The following is a 23,417-nucleotide window of genomic DNA, read 5'->3' as shown; positions in this document are numbered from 1 at the left end:
GTGTGTTTAGTTTCAAAACCACCAGGTAAATTTGGCCTACATTACTAATTACTGCTAACCTCCAAATAAACAAGTTCTTGACAATATCAATAGGGTTTACCTCCTTGGAAGAAACCAAGATGTTTATAAAATCAAACTTTTTTATTTTATAAAAGATATAATGTAAATCCGTCCCTCCATGGGAAAAAAAAAACGAAACAGAAGAGAAATGTAGTTAATCTATGTAAGTTCCTCTATGATTCTGATCCTTTCCTTTCCAATTTCCTTCATCTGAGGAAGGTCTATTCTCCTCAATTTTAGAATAGAGCAAAATACAACAAAACAAAACAAAACAAAACAAATGAGTTGTGTGCAGGAAAGAAAGAGATAAAGGCACAGAATAGTTAATCTGGAAATGTCAACTGTGAGGTGCCTAATCGGGAATGTTCGTATCTCTATACAAAAGCCTGAATTAGAGACATACAACACAGTCTTCATCACTAGCTTTATTTTCCAGCACTCCCATTGTAAAGGAAGTCTACAAACTGAACACACTGTACTGGAGATTTGGCAACTCACCCTGTGCTTTGTCAAATTGTGTAAGCAACATTGTCGGAGACAAAGAAAGGGATTTGTCAGCCCAGTTATTTAGATCAATACATGTTGGTTTAAGAAAGATAACAGACAAACAAAAAACGTATTTTTTTTTTTCACATAAGACAGGTATATTTCTTATACTTGGTTCTGACCCATTGCTTAAGGAAAGTTCATCTTTAGGCTGAGGTTGTTTCTTTACTTTGCAAATATCAATGTCAGCTATGGTAGCTGTAAAAACGTAGCTGCTGAATGCGGTATGAAAAATCCATGCACGAGAAATGCCAACATACAAAAGAGTACCATATCCTGTTTCCTTTCTAGATGCTCTGCCAAAAATCAAAATGGTATCTGGCATTTGAAATCAATACCTTTTTCAGCTTTTTTACCCCTGATTCTCCCCCTGAACTCTAGTTCTATTAAGACCCGTAACTAGAGAAGGTATTCACTGTCTAATGAAAGTTCAACTCTTATAAACATTTTTTTTTTTTTTTTTTGAGACGGAGTCTCGCTCTGTCGCCCAGGCCGGAGCGCAGTGGCCAGATCTCAGCTCACTGCAAGCTCCGCCTCCCGGGTTCAAGCTATTCTCCTGCCTCAGCCTCCCGAGTAGCCGGGACTACAGGCCCCCGCCACCGCGCCCAGCTAGTTTTTTGTATTTTTTAGTAGAGACGGGGTTTCACCATGTTAGCCAGGATGGTCTCGATCTCCTGACCTCGTGATCCGCCCGTCTCGGCCTCCCAAAGTGCAGGGATTACAGGCTCCAGCCACCGCCCCGGCCTATAAACATTTTATTGAACTGCAATTCCCATTTAAGCATCATCACAATGCTAGTCTTTTTAATGATGCTATAAAAGAGATACAGAATTGTAACAATGACACAAACAACAACCTTCACTCACGCACTTACCCCGTAAAACTGTGAGTCTGGTGGATACACTTATTTCTCCCACATTATTTGAGGCCACACATTCATAAATGGCCTCATCCCTCGGAGTCCGTAAGGGTTGTATTCTGAGAACTGATCCAGACCCATCGTCAAACTCTATTACCTATTAGAGGAAACAATAGCTGTCACAGGTGTTGTTACAGTTGTCTACCTCTCAGCTAAAGCTCTCAATGCAGTGGTGGATCTGCCATCAGGCTCATAATAAACTAGACATCATTCTGAAACTGAATTTTGATACAGTGGTGAAAAAATATTTGGTTTAACTTAGTGAATCTTCTACTGAACAAGGAGAAAGATATGTAACTACATATACAAAGTATGGAGATTTCTAGTCCCTACTAAAAACCATGAGGGTTTACTCATTAAAATATTTCAGTATGTGCATCTAGGGCAATTTTATTCTATTAATTTTGCAAGGGGCTTGCAGCTATGATCGATAAACTTCTCAAATTATTCTTTCTCTGACAGCACATACACAAATGTGGATTCATTCAATAATGAGCCTGTAAGGTGAAGAATTAATGCACACCACCACAGATAGCTCTGCTGGTTTAAATTGTCTCATCCTGAACAGTATAGATGGGCAAACCATAAAGAAAAACTGCATAAATCTAGTACTTAGGCAGCCAACGAGACAGCTTTCACAACCCAAAAGCCTGATGGCGTGCATTAATTTTGCCATAAATCATTTCAGTATTTGTTCTAGCTTAGCATTTTCTGCATTTTTAGAGCATTCTTGCTATAAAATGGAGGCTTGCTTCACCAGACAGAAAATTAATGTCCTAAACACTAAGCCTGAATTCACCATCATTAGGAACTTTTCTGTGAAACAGTTTAGTGACACTGATAATCCTAGGTACTTGTTAGCTAATTCAAGTACCACTTAAAAAAAAAAAAAACAAACGATGATACTAACAAATATGTATACAATACTAAGGCGTCCTCTGTCTTTTCTGTAACTATGCTGCATTCCTTCAGCTGTTCACTGAGAAGCTGTGCCTTTTTTTTCTTGTATTTCACTGTGAATATTCCCATGTGCCTAAATTATGAATAAACTCAGATTGCCTTATAAATATATTTATGGGATGCTTAATTTCAGATTTTGTGTGTGTGTGTGTGTATATTAACATACAGAGAAAGGACATCAACAGTTTCAAAATATGTCCACTTCAATCTTTGTGCATTCCACTTTTGTTCAAAATTCACGTAAATATCCAAAATGGCCCATTTCTCAGTGCACTACAGTTTATTTTCAACTCTATAAAGCATACATTTTAAAATAAATCTATTATGCATCTTAGGAAAGAAAAGTTTCATGGTTTCATATTGGAAGCTTTGTTAAGCATTCCATAATTTTAAAAAAGTCATGATCATTTTATGATTTAGTGTAGGAAAAGGTTAAAGCAACTACAAAACCACTTTAAATGTTGACTAATTTATTAATAAATGTCACTGTATGTTTACATTTGTGAACTATTTCCTAGATTTAGACCTATCCTCTTACAACATACAATATACCACACATTACAAGCCAGTGATGTAATTTCCAGTTTGAAAATATCCAGTATTGATTGCATGCCTGTCATGGACCAGACACCATACTTAGCACTGGGGATAGAAGAGGGAGCAAAAACATTCACCATGTACTGCTCTCATGGGCCATACAGACTAGTGAAACCATATATATATATATACACACACACACACACACACAAATTATATTATAATATAATATATATAACATATTAGTGTTAAATATAGTAAAGATTTTCAACCCAGGACTTGATACAATTTGATGAAGCTGCTTTGTGTAAAAATAATTCATTTACCCCCAAGGTGTTTATATGACTCTTATGGGGAATTATGTACTGAGCAGAGACCATACTTTGAAATATTTAGTATTATAATTTAATTTTTGTTACATGATTTTGTCAGGAGTCATTGTCATTAGCAGGCGTGATGTCAAACTTCTCTTTGACAAAAAATTAACTTCATTTAAAATTGTTTAAATGTGCAGCAAAGATGAATACATACATCATTTTCTACATGACATAGGAAACATTTTCCAAATATTACTGAAGATACTATTTTTGTATTTAAATAAATTATATTTCAATAATAATGAAGTATTTGATTTTCAGACATAATTTTAAACTTCTCACTTGTAAACTACAATCCAATTTCCATGGTGAAACGTAATTAATTAGGTTCTGTATACACTGGAACCCCTGATCACCCTGTAAGTTCCTATGAAAATAAGTAAAATAAAATTGTTCTGAATTTTGTAGTTGTTATATTTCTTTTAACTAGAAATTGCCTTTAATCTGCCAAATTGTAAATTAGGTCATGAAGGAGATTAGAAACTCAGATAAAAGGGAGATGAGTTTCACAATTTCAGGCAGTTTGGGGGTACTGGTAGCCCCTAAAATTAAAGCTACCCTTCTCATGTCTTAAATTATGGGCATGCTATTGTGTGCCTCTCTGGGTAGCTTTCTGTATATCTTCTTGCCTATATTTCTCCTCCATAATGAGCAAATTTCTAAACTATAAGCCTTCTCACAACACTCAAAAAAGAATCTCTGATTTATGTTTCACCATCTTCGGTGCACTGAGCTCTCTTGAATAAAGAAAACCAACTTCTTCAACAGGCTTCTCTGTAGTATGAACCTGTTTGGGTATGTTTCTTACAGAATAGTACTTTAAAACACTAGAACAAATTTCTCATTCTAGTTCACACTACTTGTAAAACATAGGTGCGAGGGGCAGTGGACCACTTCATCTGCTGCTCAGCATCCATTCCCATTCTTCCTGGGAACAAGGATTTAAATTTCCTTTGGGAAAACACTGCTCTTTCATTCTAAGCCTGGAATTGGATGGGACAGTTCTCATTCCCAGGACAGAGGCAGATTCTGATTGGCTTAAATTAAGTAGGCTACACTGTACGCCTATCCACACAAATTTTCTCTGGGATGAACAAGTAACGTAATAGAAGCCAATGGGATGAGAGGTTTCTGGAAGAGACAAGCTTTCCTACATCCTACAAATGTGGTCCTGTGAGGATGCAGAGTTCTATCTTGCAACCTGGGGATGAAACTGACAGATTGATCCTAGGAATACTATTGAGCCCTGGCACAAGTGGGAACAAAAAATTAGCCCTTGAACCCTCAAATGTCCTTTTTTAAAAAGCCATTTAGAGTTACATTTTCCATCACTTGCAATGTAAGGAATACCATATATCAGTGACATCTTTTATCAGAGTAAAGCAAGCCAAATAACATAGAAACCAAAGACAGAGCAGATGCATTCTTCCCCCAGAGAAACAGAACAATGGACCTAATACCTCAAATCTCTGATTGCTGACTTTCTTTCCTTTTTTGTTCCAGACAATTTTAGGTCTTGGGTCTCCCGTAGCTTGGCAGATGAAAGAGGCAACTCCGCCAGAGACCCCTGTCTGATCAACGGGTGTTCGTGTAAACCTTGGAGGTGCTGAAATAAAAAATAAACACCACAGTTAAATTGAAAACTGAAACACAGACTATTATCCTACTACCACTGCTCTCCCCACCATCCTCAACCACACCGCCATCAAGACACACATTTTTAAAATGCACTATAGGATTACAAAATTAGAAAAGCAACTTTTACTTTTGGGGGTAGTTTAAAGGGGAAGGAGGTAACTTCCTGGTCAAGTTATCTGTTAGTGCTTTTATTGCTGAAATCTGTATTAAGGTAGAGATCCAATAACATCCAAAAAGCAACATCACACATTAATTTTTATTACCGGTATAAAAAAAAATCCAATTTGTCCTCTGTAACAAAATGAGCTCATCAATCAAAGTGAGTAAAATTTTAGCGCTTGCTTTGATGCCACTATCAGGACACTGCCAGAAAGCAGCAATGCCACTGCTGAGCTATTAAAATTAGTGACATTTAAGAGAAATGCTAGGAAATTTTAAAGAGACAAGAAATATAGCCCTGAATTAGAAGGTTTGGCAAGAAACAGAAATAGGGGAAAATGGTAAAGTGACTCTCTAACCCAGATATGGTAAGCTGTCTTACTTGAAACTTAGCTCAACAATTTGGATAAAAGATGAGTCAAGAAGCCTCCAAAGTCACAGCAAACCCAAGGATATTTTTATAGAAAGATGTAGACTTAAAGATTACCAAGGCTAGAAGGACAGACATTGGAAGCTTGTTCAACATCCTCCAGCTCTTTAAATGTTCCTAACATTCTTCCTCTTTCCTTAAAACACTTACTTATTTTTCATCTTGCATTGCAAGATCTAGATAGCTATCATGCAAGAATGATATAAAATGTAAATGAATATTTATGCACAAAGATATTCATCATATCATTTGCTTAGCAAAAGAGTATAAGTAGTTGAAACAAACATTATGGGAATTCTGTCAGTGAAATAAACTATGGCATGAAGAAGAAACATCATACAAGTAGTATTATAAAGTCTGTATCATATCACATGAGAAATGCTGATGATGCAATAATCAGCCACAAAAGCATACTACAGAGTTATATGTGGGGATAGCAGATAATGAAAAATGCACACACACACAAAGACAGAACAAAGTAAATGAAAACACTAATAATGGTGTTCAGGAGGAGGTATTTTAATTATTTTTCCGACTGCTTCCATCTTTTATACTTCCTTGAATTCTTACAATTATGTCCTGGTTGAAAATGTTTCAAAGCCCCAAAACATTCTGCTGTTTCTTTTTTTTTTTTTTTAATTTAAAAAAAAAAAATCCCTGTTACAGATTTTCTCTTCTCTCCTACTGTGTTCTAGTTACATGTCATTGAAAAGTGGCTTTAAATAACCATAGCTAAAATTGATTTTGAAAACAATCCTCGGATTATAAAAAAGAAAAAAGTCATAACAAAGTTCGTTCTTCTTGGCTCATCACCAGTATTTTCTCTGTATTGATTTCACACATGGTGTTCCCATTGGCTTGATGGTGTGTTCTAACTCTGTTTGGTTTTCTTGGAGTCAAGGAAGCTGGATTCCTATCTAAGCTCCACCATTATGTATATGGATAATCTTGGAGGAAAAAAAAAATCACTCAACTTTACCGTTTCTTGGTATGACATATGAAACACATTAATTTACAAAAATTGCAAAACTATGACATATGAAATAAATTAATTTGCAGAAATTGCTTCCAGTTTCAAGGTTTCCTAGTTTTATATATTATTTCCAAAGGAGGAAAGCTTAGGAGAGGCATATTTGCAATGCTGCTCCTAGAGAATGAATTTCCACCTCATCAGCAAATTCAGCTTGTTGGTGATCCTGGAACTGGGGGCCTGCTTATGATAAAAAATATTAGGAAAGCCAAACAGGCTCTAACAACCCTGCTAGATATCACAACCTGTAGCAACTCAGTGTAGCAACAGAGACTAGATGATTACTAGGAGCTGTGGGAAGTACTTAATTTTTTTTTTTTTTTTTTTTCCTTAAGATGGAGTCTTACTCTGTTGCCAGGCTGGAGTGCAGTGGCACAATCTTGGCTCACTGCAACCTCCACTTCCTGGGTTCAAGTGATTCTCCTGCCTCAGCCTCCCAAATAGCTGGGACTACAGGTGCACGCCACCACACCCAGCTAATTTTTGTATTTTTAGTAGAGACAGGGTTTCACCACCTTGGCCAGAATGCTCTCGATCTCTTCACCTCGTCATCCACCCGCCTCGGCCTCCCAAAGTGCTGGGATTATAGGCATGAACCACCATGCCTGGCCTCGAAATAATTTATTTTTCTTTCTTTTTTTTTTTTTTTTGAGATGGAGTTTCATTCTTTTTGCCCAGGCTGGAGTGCAATGGCACGATCTCGGCTCACCGCAACCTCCGCCTCCCGGGTTCAAGCAGTTCTCCTGCCTCAGCCTCCCGAGTAGCTGGGATTACAGGCATGCACCACCATGCCTGGCTAATTTTGTATTTTTTGTAGAGACGGGTTTTCTCCATGTTGGTCAGGCTGCTCTTGAACTCCCGACCTCAGGTGATCCACCCGCCTCGACCTCCCAAAGTGCTGGGATTACAGGCATGAGCCACAGTGCCTGGCCAAAGTAATTTAAAATTGACTAACAGTGAGAGGATTACAAAATACTATACATTGATGTCACTTTTCTGGAAACAAACAAATGAAAAATATATTACAAGTTTTTTAATTTATCTTTCTGCTGTTTCAAACAATGCAAATTGATAATAACTACTTGCTTGTCAGTATCCAATGGAGAAATTATAATTATGCAATGAAAATTTCTAGGGAATTTCCCTAGAAAAACAAAATGCACAGCTGTATTAAATGGTACAATACTGTCATTTTTAGCTACCTTCCTTTTCCTGTCCATAGCCTAAAAACTGTCAACCTTGAAGGGAAATCCATTGTAAGAGCCCAGCTTCCCATTTAAGTTCTGTTTTGAAATTTCTTGCAAGAGCATGTGAATACAGCGAAGGGCTGTTGCATAAAATGAGTGTGTACTATTAGAAATTAAAGAAAACTAGAAGTAGGATACCCTTTTCCCTGTAACTGGATATTTTTTAAAGGATTCCATCACATTTCTTATCCCAAAGAATGAAGAAAAGTTGGCAATTCTGACAATCTGCAAGTAGGCAACGGATGCTTGGGTAAGTGCTTCCTCTTGCCATGTAAGGACCTGGGTTAGAAAGCTCATCTGGAAACCACCATGGGTGAGGGCATTAAACAAGTCAAATTAAACACAGAAATCTTATTTCTAAATGGAATGCAGAGAGACAAAATTCCTGTACACTTGGAGAACAGGTATGAGTGTCATCTCAATGTTTTCCAGGTATGTTTCTCGTTTATCTTCATTTTCTGGTCAGGCATTGAAGTTTTTTGTTCGTTTTTTGAGACAGGGTCTTGCTGTGTCATTCAGGCTTCAGCGCAGTGGCACAATCAAAGCTAACTGCAGCCTCAATCTCCCAGGCTGTCAGTCCTCCCACCTTAGCATCCAGAGTAGCTGCGACCACAACCACACACCACCATGCTAGGGTAATGTTTTCATCATTTGTAGACATGAGGTCCCCCTATGTTGCCCAGCATGTCTTGAACTCCAGGGCTCAAGGATCCTCCCACCTCGGCCTTACAAAGTGCTGGAACTACAGGTGTGAGCCATCATCACACTCAGAGAAGTTTTCTTGTAATATTGACAAGTATAAAAATATGTCACCCAGGAGGGAGAGGTTGCAGTGAGCTGAGATCGCGCCACTTCACTCCAACCTGGGTGACAAGAGTGAAACTCTATCTCAAAAATAAAAAATTTAAAGAAAAGCCAAAGAAATGACCACTGGATGTTACTGTAGGATTTTATTTCCGGAGATCAAGTCAAGTAATGAAATTAACCTATTGAACTGTGGAAAATTTATTAAAATAACCAGTTAGAATGTTTTAGGATCTGGAACTATTTTTCTAATTTCTACCACTGTAATGACTTGATACTCTTTCAAAAAAAAAAAAAAAAAAATCCTGAAAAGGGTCCTTAAATTTATTCTTTGAAAACAAGAAAATAAAATTGATCACACTACAGTTAAAAACAAATAATTTCAGGGGCTTGTACACAGAAATTTTGTAAAAAAATACACACACACACACACACACACACATATATATATGAAAAGACATTGGTCTCACTGACAAGAAAATCATGACTTTCCCATGGGACCCAATGTCAATTTTTCTAGATTTGCCCACGAGATCCAAACTACAAAAAGGATATATGTCATTATCCTATGATACAAAGTAAGACTCCAGATAATACAGTAAAATCCTTTCACTAAGCATGGGTGGTGCATATATAATCATTTTTGCTGGTCAAACTCTCAGACGGAGTCTGTCAATGTTAGGCAGCCAGCCAAAGGAAAGATATGAGGTAGAGAGAAGGCTAAACTTAATAACCCCAACAAATGCTTGAGGCAAGTAAAAATCTTTATTCTCAGAGGGATGTAACAATACACATCACCCACTTCCCTTCTCCATATCTCAGTTTAATAAAAGGAATGAGATGAATCGTCTGCCTTATTGTGTCATGGATGTTGTCCAAATTTAAGCCAAGCTCTGAAGATGAGAAGAAAAGGAAGAGAATTCAAGTAAAGCATAAAACAAGGGTGTCTACTAAAAAGTCACAATATAGGACAGACTAAGATTCAAATCATGAAAATCTCCATTTTTATTCCATGAGATACAACCATCAGTATTATAGGTAGTCTACAAAAAACAGAAATGCCAAGTGCATAAAGATGGGGAGAAAGGCATTAGAACTTTCCAGTCACCATTACTTAGAGAGGCATCCTTCCATTACTGCTGTAGCTAATCACCATTGCCATCTACGTGAAGCTGCCAATGCTGCACTGCAAAATGCATTTGTGCTCAAGTTGGTTTTGACAAGTGAGGAGTATGATCTTTTATTAAACTAATGCCAGGTACTGCACAGCTCAAATTACTGTTCAACCCAGAAAGTCTATTTTCTAAATGGAAAGCAGAGAAGCTATGCATGTATATGCGTCAAAACAGAGGCATGGCTGATATTCTAGAATGTGTCTGCCAGGCTCGCTTGCCATTTTCAAAGACTATACATTCTCAGGATGCATTCACACCACAGACTATAGCTCCTGGAATTTAGTAGAATATTATTTGCTACACAGCTCAGGAGGAGCCACAAACTACACACTGATTTTTACTTTTAAGAAGTTAGATTGCTTCTTAAAGTCTAACAATGCACAGTGTCTTTGAACCTAATGGTTCTAATATTTGGATGCCATATCATGTTTCAAGTTGCTAGGCACTCTGAAGACAAGGTGATGAGCTCAACGTACACTTACAGCTATTAAACGTAGGGAAGAGAACCAACCAAGACCAGCAAACTGCTTTTGTCTGTCCTTAGCAAACTGCTGTACTGAGGGCAAAATCCTCCCTTTAGTACACTATACTAAGTAGTGCTAGATGTTAATGGGGGAGAGCCATTGAAGTCCACCAGTAACATCCATAGATGAATGGAATTTATGAGAAATTCTTAAAGGTTAAGTAGATAACTCAGGGTTGAGGTATATGATTGGCCAACTGAGAATCACTTAAAACAGATTCACAGAAAGGATCACATGCTACAAAAGTGAAGAGACAAAATGAGGGTGCCATTTGTCTAATTTAATTCTAATTAATAAGCTGCTTCTGTGGACATCAAGAAAATATGTCGCATAGGGAACAAAACTAACAGCATGTAACTAATTGGCTGTTTCTTTTAACTGATTAACATTTCCTTAAATAGAGTGTTTTGTTTTTAAAGGGCTATTTGTCATAACAATGTACTTAAAATTTTTAAAGGGGAAGGTTTCTATTGCTGTTAAATGAGACAGGGAGAGAATGAGAGAATGTTCAATGGGAACATGCAGGTACCCCTGTCTTTAGGAATCTGCTTCCTCCCTATAAAGTGCCTGTAGAATTTATGAGGTGGTCAGCTGAAGTCATCTCTGATCTTTCTTTCTCTGTAATTGTCAGGATGAAAGCTCTGAAGGAGAGCTCAAAAACAGCGCCTTTGGGGTCCCGTGGGAAATGCAGCACACAGCAGAAGAGTGAGGGCTGGTTGTAAAGGTAATGGCCTGGTCTGAGGGTTTGAGGGGAAGGAGTTACCATGGGGCTTTACATTCCCTTCGAGCCACAGCAAATCCTATTGCCACTTTCGCAAACATGGGGCAGCCAGAGTTTGCGTGGATGATAGATCTTTGTTATAATTAGCTTCATTTTCACTGGGACACAGGTAGTGACAGACAACCTGCCTAAGTCAACAGCACAACTATACCAACACACGACAAAAGGGAAGGAGGTCCCAGAGTTGACGTATCACTGCTTAGGAGGGCGAAAGCATGGCACAGATACCATCTGGGGTAGCTTCCACAGCAGAGGCTGTATATGTACCAGGGCCTGTGGGGACACTGAATCTGTCACATGAAATTTGAACAGAGTCACCTGTTGACATCTGTGGTCAGGATAGATCTTCAAAATCAAAAAGACTTTTTAAAAAAATTGTTTATGGTATTTCTTTTTGAATACAACTCCCAAAACAACCTGACAGTCTTAAAATTTGATTTAAGAACCATTACACTTTAGAATGGAATAAAGAAATAACTGCTCCTTGCGTTCCATGCACTAGACTAAATGTTTCATATATCTTATATACGGTGTTTTCAAAAAGTGTTGCAAGATGTTATCATTACTCCTATTTTATAGATATATAGAAAGATTTACAGTAATATAGGTATTAGGGAGGAAGGGAGGGAGGGAGGAAAAAGTATGAAAAGACAGCAAGAAGGAGTCACTGAGGTTAAGAGTGAGTTATGAACTTCTGATCTAATTGTGAACCCCTCATGAAGGCAGCAGCGACAGGCCATGTGGAGCAGTCACTGCCATCATACTGGCTGCAGGTGGGCTGCCTCGGGGACGCGGGACATAGGGGACGTGGGGCATAGGGGTCCCACCGCCACCACTGCTGCCTCTGCAGCCGCTCCTGCCACCACTGCTCACAGCTCTGATCTCAGAGCAGAGCTGAGGCCGAGCCCAGGTACTGTCAGCCTGACTGAGTGTGCCCATGTTGGGGCAGCACTGACACACCGGCCCCTTGCCGCCTCAGCCTCCTCCAGACTGTAGGCACTGACAAGGGTGGAGGGGAAGCCAAGCGGGAGCCGAGGGCAGCTTGGGGCCTGCAGATTTCCCTTGGCATGAGCAGCCTGGGTGCCATGGTTGGTGGCAGGAGGCAGACAGGCTCCTGGGCGGAAGAGGATGGATCCGGTGAGGCCCCACCTTCAGGCCAGGGAGGGCCTGAAGTCTGAGTGCTGGGCTGTCAGCCCCACAGACCAGAGTGGGAACTGGTGGGGCCTTTTCTGGGACCACCCATGGCTGCCCATGGACCAGCTGGCAGGCACTTCCTCCCCTGTGAAGCCCATAAAAGTTCCAGGCTCAGCCACAGCAAAGCAGATGATGGGACAACCGGTTGCAAAAAGGTGCGACCCTCAATGTTGTTAGCTGAACACTTGCTGGGATGACCAGCTGCAGAGAGGAGCTACCCTCTCTGATGAGAACTGAACACTTGTTGGGAGGACCTACTTAGCAGAGAGGAGCTACCCTCTCTGCTGGGAGGTGAACATTCACCAGAACACCCTGAGACGGAGAGAAGATGCCCACTATGGGTCTCCTCCTATTGCTCAATAAAGCTCTCCTTCGTCTTGCTCATCCTTCACTTGTTTGCATATCTCATTCTTCCTGGCCACAGGACAAGAACGCAGGACCAGCCAACTGGCGAGGCTAAAAGAGCTGTAACACAAACAGGGCGGAAACACGTCCCTTGCTCGCCACGTTGCAGGCGAAGAGAAGGAGAGAAGAGCTGTGGCCCTTTGAGGACCTCAGACCTGGAAGCTCCCCAAGCCAGGGCTGTGACTCACTCTTTGGGGCCTTGTGGTTCCTATTATCTCCATGTTTCCAGGTGTCACTGCATCCCCCAGTGCCAGCCAGGGAAGCTGCCTGTGGTGCACCTGGTCCAGCCTCTGCCTCACGGAGAATGGAGAACCAGCAGCCATACTGGCACCTGGAACTGCCCATCCCATGGCAGTGGCCAACATGTCTGATTGTGCAGTGGCCAGATCCCATGCTCACTCACACACCCCCTGCCATTCCATGCCTGACTCGCAGTCTCCCTTGAAGACATGGCATCCAGGCCGGTAGTGTGAGCTGAGTGTAGCCTGCCAGGCCAAGTGGGCAGAACAAGCTCAGCGGGCCTGAGCAAAACTTGGGCAAAGGTGCCACTGGCCATAGAGGTTTCCGGCCAGGAAAGCAACACCCCAAAGATCTTGTAACACTCATATTTTCGCTGTGCCAAATTGCAAGCTAGAAAATGATAAAGACTGCACAGATAACATATCTCAACTTATTAAATATTTTGAAATATCTTTTCTGTAACTATAAAATGTATACTGATTGCTTTCTCAAGGGATTGGCAAGTACTTTGTGCCATACTACAGCAATTATTTTTCACTAGTTAAGTGAGAAACTTCACCCAGAATATGCTGTGTATAAAAGTTCTCTTAAAGTGTAATATCATTCCAGGATCCAACTGAAATCAGAGATTATGATGTCTGATCAACAGACAAAAATCAATGTCAGAAAATTCACAAACAAATCACCCAAATTTCAAGTTTAGCAGGGTAGGCTACGTTAGTATTATTTTACTTATGCATTCACTTTGCTCATGATTTAAAAAGACAAATACCTCAATACAGTTCTCGACATTGATTAGCCCTCTTCCCTTTCAAGACACAATGACATATTTCTATGCATGTCTATACCATTAATTTCATTTAGGCCTCAACTCTCAATTCCTTTGGAATGACTATTAAAGCATTTCCCATTTGGTAGATAGATATCTATGTCTCTGTATAACTACCAATATTTAATTTGTCAAAGGGCTGATAGGCACACTGACAGACAGGAACAGAAAAGGAGAGAGAAGAAGAAAGGGAAGGAAGAAATGAAGAGAGGAAGAATAGATTTAATTTAGTGAAAAGATTATCTCCCACTTGAACTTTCTATCAGTGTTAGGTTCTTATTTCTAACTGCTTGAAAGATTACCTTCCAGCATCTCAAAATTGTTGTGTTGAAGATATACCACGACATTTGCCTTCCCAGTCCTTCTCCTCCTACTGAGTGTTCATTTCTGTTTTTGGCATATTCACTCTCCCATATACCCCACCTAACAGCCTCAGCCTCCTCTTCTGCCTTCTCCTTTGCCCCCATATTACCAATCAATTATTAAGTTCTATTGATTTATCACTAATATTTCTTGTCCCTCTTTTTTCGTACCCAAAAACAATGGCCATGGTTCTGTCTTAAACTGGACATTAGAATCATCTGAGAGTCAAGAAAGAAAAGAAAAGAAAAGAAAAGAAAAGAAAAGAAAAGAAAAGAAAAGAAAAAAAGAAAGAAAGCTAGCTAGCTGCAGGTGCCTGAACCCCACCCTAAATCAGTTAAAACAGAAAACAGTGCATAGGACTGGGTAAGTAATTTCCAGAAAATTCCAACATGCAGTCAGGATTGAGCATTACTGAATGATGCCATGCTATCTGCAGCTTCCCATCTGGTCACTCTCACTTCAGGGATTTCATCTCGATAATTAATATTACACTTTATTATATGGATCCTTCTTTTGTTTTCCCTTTTCATTCTTTGAGTTTTGTTTCCTAACGCATCTGTGAGTACAGCTCTTTTCTACTCAAAAAATAATAAACAAACTTTAATAGCTTACTTCTGCAAACTAACACCAGAAATTCTGTTTAGCCTTTAAGATATTTCAGAGCTGCTATCAATCTATTTTCCCAAATACATTTCCAACATTGCCCACGGAGATCCCAAAATTCTCCCATCTCGATGCCTCAGTACAGGCTGTTCCCTCATATAAAATGCCTTCTTTCCCCCTTTTGAATTTACAGAATTTACCCACATTTTTCAATTCTAAATTAAGTCCGTGGAAGCCTTCTTTGACCCTCCCCATCTAGATGAAACGTACCATCCTTTTGACTCCCCTATCATACTTTCTGCATCTTTTATGAATCGCAATAGTCTATATTTCATTATAGTTATTTTAACCACACGTGTTTTCTCCCTTTCATATTCATAGAACCTTGAGAAAATGACACATGCCCCTGGTCATCTGTTAAGTCTTATAATTCTCAACCATACTCAGCACATAGTTTCAATGCATACATGAGCTTGGTAAAGGCTCTCCCAGGTGCTATCCCCTAATCCTTGAATACACACTTTTGAGTATTTAGAACAGATAATAATAATGTAAATGTGATTTTTGCACCTCTATTAAAGGCACATTTGCTTACAGCTTGGCAAATTAGCTATGGAATACAAATTCTATGTGAAATACACTGTCATTGCAATACACTGATATGACATAGTAGGAGACGAATAGATCCATACCAAGTCCTAAGCTGGCAAAATGTGGCACAGCCAGATTACAGATTCATGTGTCCCATCATAGGACTGAAGTTTGGATGAAGCATAATATAATGCAATGAGTCTTTTCTGTTTGATGAATATCATTCCTCCTCACTGTCATCACAGAGCTCTCCTCCCCTCTACTACCTTTTGTGTTTTTAATTTTTAAGTAAAATGACTTTACTGTTGTCATTGTACATATTTATGTTAAATTAGAAAATACATATAAGTTGAAAGGAGGTATCACTCTAATGGTGATCACCTTATGAATAACTTTTAAGAATTTTCCATGCTTATTTTACATATTTTTTAACAAGAAAGAGGTTATACCATACCATTATTTTGTAACCAACATTTCATTTAGAATATACTGTGAATATCTTTTATGACCACAAATAAATTCAACATGTTTATATTATAAAGAGTAAAGATTACATTTAAATTTATTGTTAAACATTTAGGTTGTTTCTGATATTTCAATCGGAAAAAGGCTTCAAACTGTTCTTTGTAATCATATCTTTGCACATATATGTAATTCCTATATGTGAATTATTTCTATATGTAAAATTACTGAATCCAAAAAGTATATTTTTAAGGCTTTTGATATATTTAACAAATTATACTTTAAAAATAATGCATATGTTCATAGCAGCAATGTATCAGAATGTCCAATTACCTAGACCACTGCTAAAGCTATAACTTAATACTTTACCATTGGCCATATTTTTATCCACTGCCAAAATAATGAATTGCAAACATTTGGCACAATGTCTAATACATACTAAGCAACCAGTAAATGTTCATAGACCATTAGCACAGCTGACCAACCTTCTAGCTCTAGCATCATCCCCATTCCTCCATCCCAGTTGCCACCATGGGACTTCCCTATCAGTTGCCTTCAACATCTCTGATCTCACCTGGGATTACTTCACATTCCAGAACAGTATGCAAGCCCAGTTTCTGCTATTCACAACACAGGCACGCATATTACAAAAGGACAACACACATGGATGAAGACCACAGCATGGGTCAGAGCAGCAGTGGAAATGGTATGTTCCAATGTTTGAAGGAAATTTGTCCTATTTCAAGGTATAATAATACCTGGATCATAAACACGTGTTTTACAGCAGTGAAAAATTCTACAATCTCACCATCATAACTTTTTATTTAACAAACAGTCATGGTATATTACGACAAAAACAAACAATCACCTATGTTCTGTGTGCCTGGGCAATAAAATTTCCTGAACTATTGATGTGCTTAGTAAGGCTGGCCATCTGTTTTGGTGTAAGACACTAAAAATAACCACTGGTTTAGAGACATAAATTTCAGGAAGATGGCCTAAGTGGTCCTGAATCACTCGTAGACAAAATCTGTGAAGTCATTCTTACCATTCCTTATGCCATAGTCATGCATTCTTAACGAAAACATGGTATCAGCAACACCATGTAGACATTCACTCAACATCTTCCACATTAAGCCTCTGGGTTTGCTAACTACCTATTTATGCATTCAAAATACTCAGACTGTGCATCCGTTTTGTTCAATAGAGTGATAAAGGCCCTTATACTGAAATAGATGAGAAAGTTATGCATTACATACAATCTCCCAGGCTCATTCAGCAAAGATGTAGGCAAATGACACAATACTTACCAGCTTTTTTCATATTTCCTCTATGTGGTAACACACTCAGGAAGCCATTTAACACAGACACACTATTCGACCAAAAAGAACCTCTACCAATGCTTGAGCATCTTTTTGTAGAGTTAGTTTTCAAAGCAGATTCATTTACATCATTCACTGCTAATTTACTTGTTAATCATAATTTATCACATCAGATGTGCTGATCATCATTAAAAATAATCATTTATTCTCTATTCTAACCTGCTGCTTATCATGTACCTGCAAATTGGATCACACAGGAAAAGTAACTGGCTTATTTAAAAAGAAACATGAAAGCGGATATAACTGAAGTGGGAAAGAAAGACAAAAAGAAAGACCAATGCCATCTTTCCCAATTTTATGTTAACAAACTCCAGAATATCCTGCCACTTCTTCTATACAACATTTCCAGTGTATCAACTATATGAATTTTAAGAGGAACTAGTGTGATGAACTGTACTAACTTCACTTTAGAAACCAGTAGTAAGCCAGTTCCACAAAGAGAAGATCTACTGGTGTCACTGTATGAGCTGAAAGGCTTTGAGCCAATATGAATTTTTATAACTCTTGCCTTCCAACCAAAGTGAGGTATTACCACAACTGACAAAAACACAGACCATTTCTTTTAAGATAGATCCATCTTACAGGAATAAACTGACCACAACTTTTCATCTATCAATTGCACGCTGGTTAAGTTGGCAAGATACTTTGGGAAATGAAAGTAGCTACTATATCTCCAAAGTAACTAAAACACTGAAGGGAGGTGTGTGTGTACACATGCAGACACTTTCAATAAGCAATAAAACAGATTTAAAATGATATTTGATTGTATTTACTGGAGAAATATAGAAGTGTATTATAAGAAATCTTTGTAGACAAAAAACCTTTTTATAGATACACAATTTTGATACATTACAAAAATGTTTTGTGTAGCACAAAATACAATGGAAAGTGATTTGCCTGAGTTTTTATTACAAAGATTATATTAATTATAGAATACAGTTTTATAATACATGTCATATTTCCTAAAGAAAGTCTATAATTAATATTATCTTCTAAAAATTATGACCTTTAAAACATTAGATGATTCCAATGATAAGATGCTTAATTATTTGGCTATTTAAAAATATTTTCTTGGTACACAATATTTTACTTTAAGGGCTTTTTTAAAAAAATGTTTTAATTTTTTTTGTTGTTGAGACAGGGTTTTACTCTGTTGCCCAGGCTGGACTGCAGTTTTACAATTATGGTTCACTGCAGCCTCATCCTCCTGGACTCAAGCCATCCTCCCAGTTCAACCTCCTGAGTAGTGAGGACTACGGGCGCATGCCACAACACCATGCTAATTTTAAAATGTTTTGTAGAGATGGGGTCTTGCTATGTTGCCCAGACTGGTCTCCAATTCCTGGGCTCAAGTGATCCTCTGGCCTCAGTCTCCTAAACTGCTGGCATTAGAGGCATGAGCCACCACCTCAGCAAGGACTACCTATTAATAAGAATGTGGATATGGCCGGGCACGGTGGCTAATGCCTGTAATCCCAATGCTTTGGGAGGCTGAGGTGGGTAGATCACCTGAGGTCAGGAGTTCGAGACCAGCCTGACCAACATGGAGAAACCCCGTCTCTACTAAAAATACAAAATTAGCCGGGCACAGTGGTGCATGCCTGTAATCCCAGCTACTCGGGAGGCTGAGGCAGGAGAACCGCTTGAATCTGGGAGGCGGAGGTTGTGGTGAGCCGAGATCGTGCCATTGCACTCCAGCCTGGGCAACAAGAGCGAAAAATTCCACCTCAAAAAGAAAAAAAAAAGAAAAAGAAAAAGAAAAAGAAAAAAAAAGTGGATACATGATGGATAAACAGTGGAAAAGGTAAAAGGCAAAGTAAAAAATAAAGTTGACTTGCCTATACACCAGTGTTTTTTCAAATGAAATAGTGACTTAAAAAACATACTGAAAAATGCCCAGCATATTCACATTTAGACCAATACCCTGACAGAGATCATATTCTAAGTTTATAAGGTTCATGTCAGTTTTATTTTGTGCAATACCTAACATGTTGTAGGCATTCAATACCTTTCAAAGCAAGTATAATTATTTTGGATCCTATGGAAATTTTAGGTATGTGTCTATGTCCCTTCCAGATATTTTTCACTAAATTTAGCATTCTTTTTTTTTTTTTAATTCATTTCTCTGCAGACCCAAAACTCTAAGCTGAAAAGTATTTGGCAATGATTTGCAGACTTCCAAACATTCTCATTCAGTATTAGGTAACCATTAGAACCAATAACATTTTGTAGGATATTAAAATTCTTATTTTCTGGTATACTTCCAATTCAGCACATGTAGCAAGCAACCAAATGGCATTTATTTTACATATTAAGTCCATCTTTTCTACAAAAATATCCAAATTCTTTCTTAGAGTGAAGAGAAAGAATTTATATTCATATATGCAAGTTGGTTATGAGAAAAGCGTTCTGCAGATGTCTCCCTAAGTTTAATCTTGCTAACCACGATGGATCTCTGCATTTTCACGCAGTGGCCCCGCCCATTCACAAATTCTACTGAGAGAGCTATTTGGGGGTACAAAAGATGGAAAGCATGACAACTGGTTCTATGCTCGGGCTGTGAAGGCATGTACAAGCAAGCAGTGATAATAATAGATGATCACCCAAGGCCACGAACTAACCCTGCCCACACAGAGAACTCAAATTGATGTTAATTGGAACCTGGCACACGGATAGAGACTAGGGTACAATTCCTTGGTTTGTAGATGGAAATAAACCTATAAAGAACTTTAATAAAATGAGCTCTAGATGGAACACTGTGTAATGCAATAATGTAGTTCTTTTGCTTTTTTTTTTTTTTCCTAGCTACATCTCTGTAAAATAACTCTATCAACATTGCCATGACAGCATTTTAAATCTGAGGAGAAAATGTTTCATTCTTGCCTTCTGTGAACTGAAACACATACACACTACAAATTTAGAAAATCAACACAAGGAGGGGGAAGGGCCGTTTTTTCTCCCTCACTGAAATCTGTTATGTTTTGGCCAATCTTTTTGTTACCATTTTCCAAATGGCATTACATTTATGAACATAAATATGCCTTTCACCTCTCCTGGTAAGAGAACTTGGATAACACTTGGCTCTGTAGACACAAGGTAACACTACACGAATATTCTTGAAACACTTTTTAGTTGGATTACTTTTCAAATATCAAGTCCCTAATTTGTATCCCCAGGCAGTGCAGACCCTGGTAGCAGCTCATTTCAGTGCAGATTATGCATGCTTTTCTAGAGAAACACATTATCTGAGCCCCAGGAATATGGGAGGCTTTCCAAAGAACCACAGACAGTAAGGACCTTTATTTGCCAACTAACTTTTTCCCCCATCCTCTAATTTGCAGCTCAGGGTATTAGGTAAGAAAACAAAGGATTTTCCCACACAGAAATAAACTTTTTGAAAAACCTGCAAATGAGATTTTAATGACACTATTTACCAATATAGAATGCATGCCGAAATAAACTGACACACTACTGGCGGTGGATTTTTCTTTTTTTTTTTCTCTTTTTCCCCTAATTTAACTGTTGCAGGCAACATCATAGCAATTTAAGTTGGTTTTGTGACAAATTATTAGGACACTTATTTTAGAAGGAAAATCAACCAATAATTACTGCCCTGGCACACGGCTATTGTTCACAGCATAAACAGAAGCTGTGGCTGACAGCTGATGGGCCCAGCCCCCTGCTATCCTTAGAACACATTTGCAGATACCCAAGGCCTCTTGCCAGACTAAGACATGCTGTAATGACGCTTTTCATCCAACAGAGCTGCACTGACCAGGTTATGCTGGGTACAATAGAATGACACCATTTTAGGACTTCCTCCCAGGTTGACTTAGCTTTAGAAGCTAAAAATACTGTTATAAATACTAGGGATTCCATTTGTATAATGACATTGGCCTTTTTGCACCACTCTAAAATATTAATGTGTAATCCCAAGTACTTGAGTTTTAGATACAAGATCCTGAGTGTTTTTGTTAGTGTCCACAGATCATGACGATAAGAAGAAAATGCTTTCTTGTATTTGAGTAACAGAGGCACTTGGGAATGTATGCCAGGTCACACACATGAGATTCTAGATGAACTCAATCTTAGAGAATTAGAAAAGGGGTCTGCAGGTTATCATGAGATAAGCCTTTATTCCATACCAAATGTAAAGATAAAGCCTCTGGGATCTCAAAAGTTGAGTGATATATGCTGCTTCTTTCCCTCCATCTTTATATAACCGAGTCATAGTAACTAATTTAATGAAAGGAAAGGTGCTTTAAAGTTCTCTGTAGCACCTTTGTTCAATTTTACTGTCTGAAGTTTTTTGGTAACCTAGAGAGAGTAAAAGCTGCCTTTTGAGATGGATCTAAAAATGCCATGAAAGTAGATCTTCTTTCAGGGCTGTTGTTACAGAGTGAAAAAGACAAAAGAGAAATCTAAAAGGATGGGCTCCAGTTAATAATTAAATATCTATTAGTTACTCCAATTCGCTACATAAATGGCCTCTGAGGGTCGCCAGAGCATCTTTCGAAGTCAAAGTAAACTACAGAGAAAGACAAAAACAGTGTTTAGAAATTGCAAAGAAACCCAGTAACTTAGACTGGATTATATACAAAGCATTTGGTAATATAGTCATTATTTTTTAAAGGGTCAATATAAAGGTTCTGCCATCCTTCACTACCCATCCCATGTTCCAAACAGTCAAAGGGCTCCCACCAGTGGTCCTGAACCCTCTAGTATATTTCCACACAGTTCCTTTCTCCTAAGAATCCCCAGTCTATTCTGCATTATGCCTTTCTCCTTTCCTATGCTAAATGGCTAAGCTTTGCCTGAGAAATCACAACACTGTAAGGGCTAGTACCATTGCGAATTCATGATCTACAGTCTCAACTAGACCCCTATGTCATCTATCAATCAACCTCCCACCCTTCACTACCCTCCAGCAGTCAGCTCTGCACTGACCTCTCACCTCCAAGAGATAGATGCTTTTGCCTCCCACATCAACAGATAAAATAATGCCATCAAGCATGAACTTGATGGCAAGTCACATCCTATTCACTGTATAAGAATTTCTAACTTAGAAATCATTTTTCCCTTTATCTTATTCAAAACCAATTGCTTCATTTGTGCTCTTGATTCACTCTTCGCCATGCCCTAGGAATCTTGGTGCATCAATTGTCCCATCTCCCTGCATAATCAGCACCTTCACTCTCTTCTTCTTGAATAGCTACTTCCCCTTTAAAAAGGGCCTTTCACTACTGACATTTTGGGTCGGACTATTCTTTGTTGTAAAGCCTGTCCTGTGCATTGCAAGAGATTGAGCAACGTCCCCAGCTTCTACCCAACAGATGGCACTAACATCCTCACCACCAGTTGTGACAATCTAACATTATCAAATGTCTCCGGGGAAGACATCCTAAGTTTTAGCACCAAAAGTACTGACACTATCTCAGGAAACCACAGGATGGTTGGTCTCCTAGCTCAGACACCTCCAAACATAGTCAACTACCTCCTACTTTGTACTGCTCTGTTCCATTTAAATATTTTAATTTCTGCATATTTCACCTAGCTTATAATTGTTCATCTTCTCTCTCTTCTGCTAGACTGTGAGCCAACAAAAGGCATGATACGTAGTGGGCACTCCTCCGGTATTATAACGCTCACCAAGGATCATGCTTCTACTAAAGTTTATGGAGTAAACAATGAGTTCATAAGATTTAAGCATATACCCTGTATATATGAGCATACTTGGCTAAAGCCAAAATACAGGAAAAAGAAAACTAAAATACAGGAAAAAGAATTAAGCACCTACATATGCTTTTATTGACAAATTTATATAATCATTATATACTCTATGTATGCAAGCCAGTGTAAAAAAGATATATACAAAGATTGTATTCCCTCTGTCCAATTCAAATTGCCAGAAATTTAAATGTATTTTCAATTATTTGTAAGCACTAAGGGTTATAACAAAGAAAAAGTACCTAAGCGAAACAACCAATAATCATTTTTGGTACAAAATACACTTAATACATGACTACAGTAATTGGTTTCCCTTCCTAGGTATTTATTTATCCTTGGATTTTAGCCATTAGGAAGGTAATATTGTTCAAGACCATTAACTTGCGAGAACTGTACTAGCTTCTCAAGTTGACCCTAATATGTGATATTATTAG

General features: G+C 38.4%; 1 protein-coding gene across 1 annotated transcript in view; it reads right to left on the bottom strand.

Annotated features, from left to right (window-relative positions):
* Positions 1 to 23,417, bottom strand: part of PTPRD (protein tyrosine phosphatase, receptor type D) — a 550,091-nt gene that overhangs the window by 321,919 nt on the left and 204,755 nt on the right. Inside the window, exons 3-4 of the mRNA XM_025359514.1 lie at positions 4,860 to 5,005; positions 1,481 to 1,622 (exon numbers count right to left, since the gene is read on the bottom strand). Of these exons, the coding sequence (XP_025215299.1) occupies positions 1,481 to 1,622; positions 4,860 to 5,005 (288 nt within the window). The remainder of the gene's footprint in view (positions 1 to 1,480; positions 1,623 to 4,859; positions 5,006 to 23,417) is intronic.

This window comes from Theropithecus gelada, chromosome 15, assembly GCF_003255815.1.
Source record: "Theropithecus gelada isolate Dixy chromosome 15, Tgel_1.0, whole genome shotgun sequence".
NCBI classification, from domain to species: Eukaryota; Metazoa; Chordata; class Mammalia; order Primates; family Cercopithecidae; genus Theropithecus; species Theropithecus gelada.
Note: the sequence above shows the minus strand (reverse complement) of the source record. Positions and strands in the feature narration are given on the sequence as shown.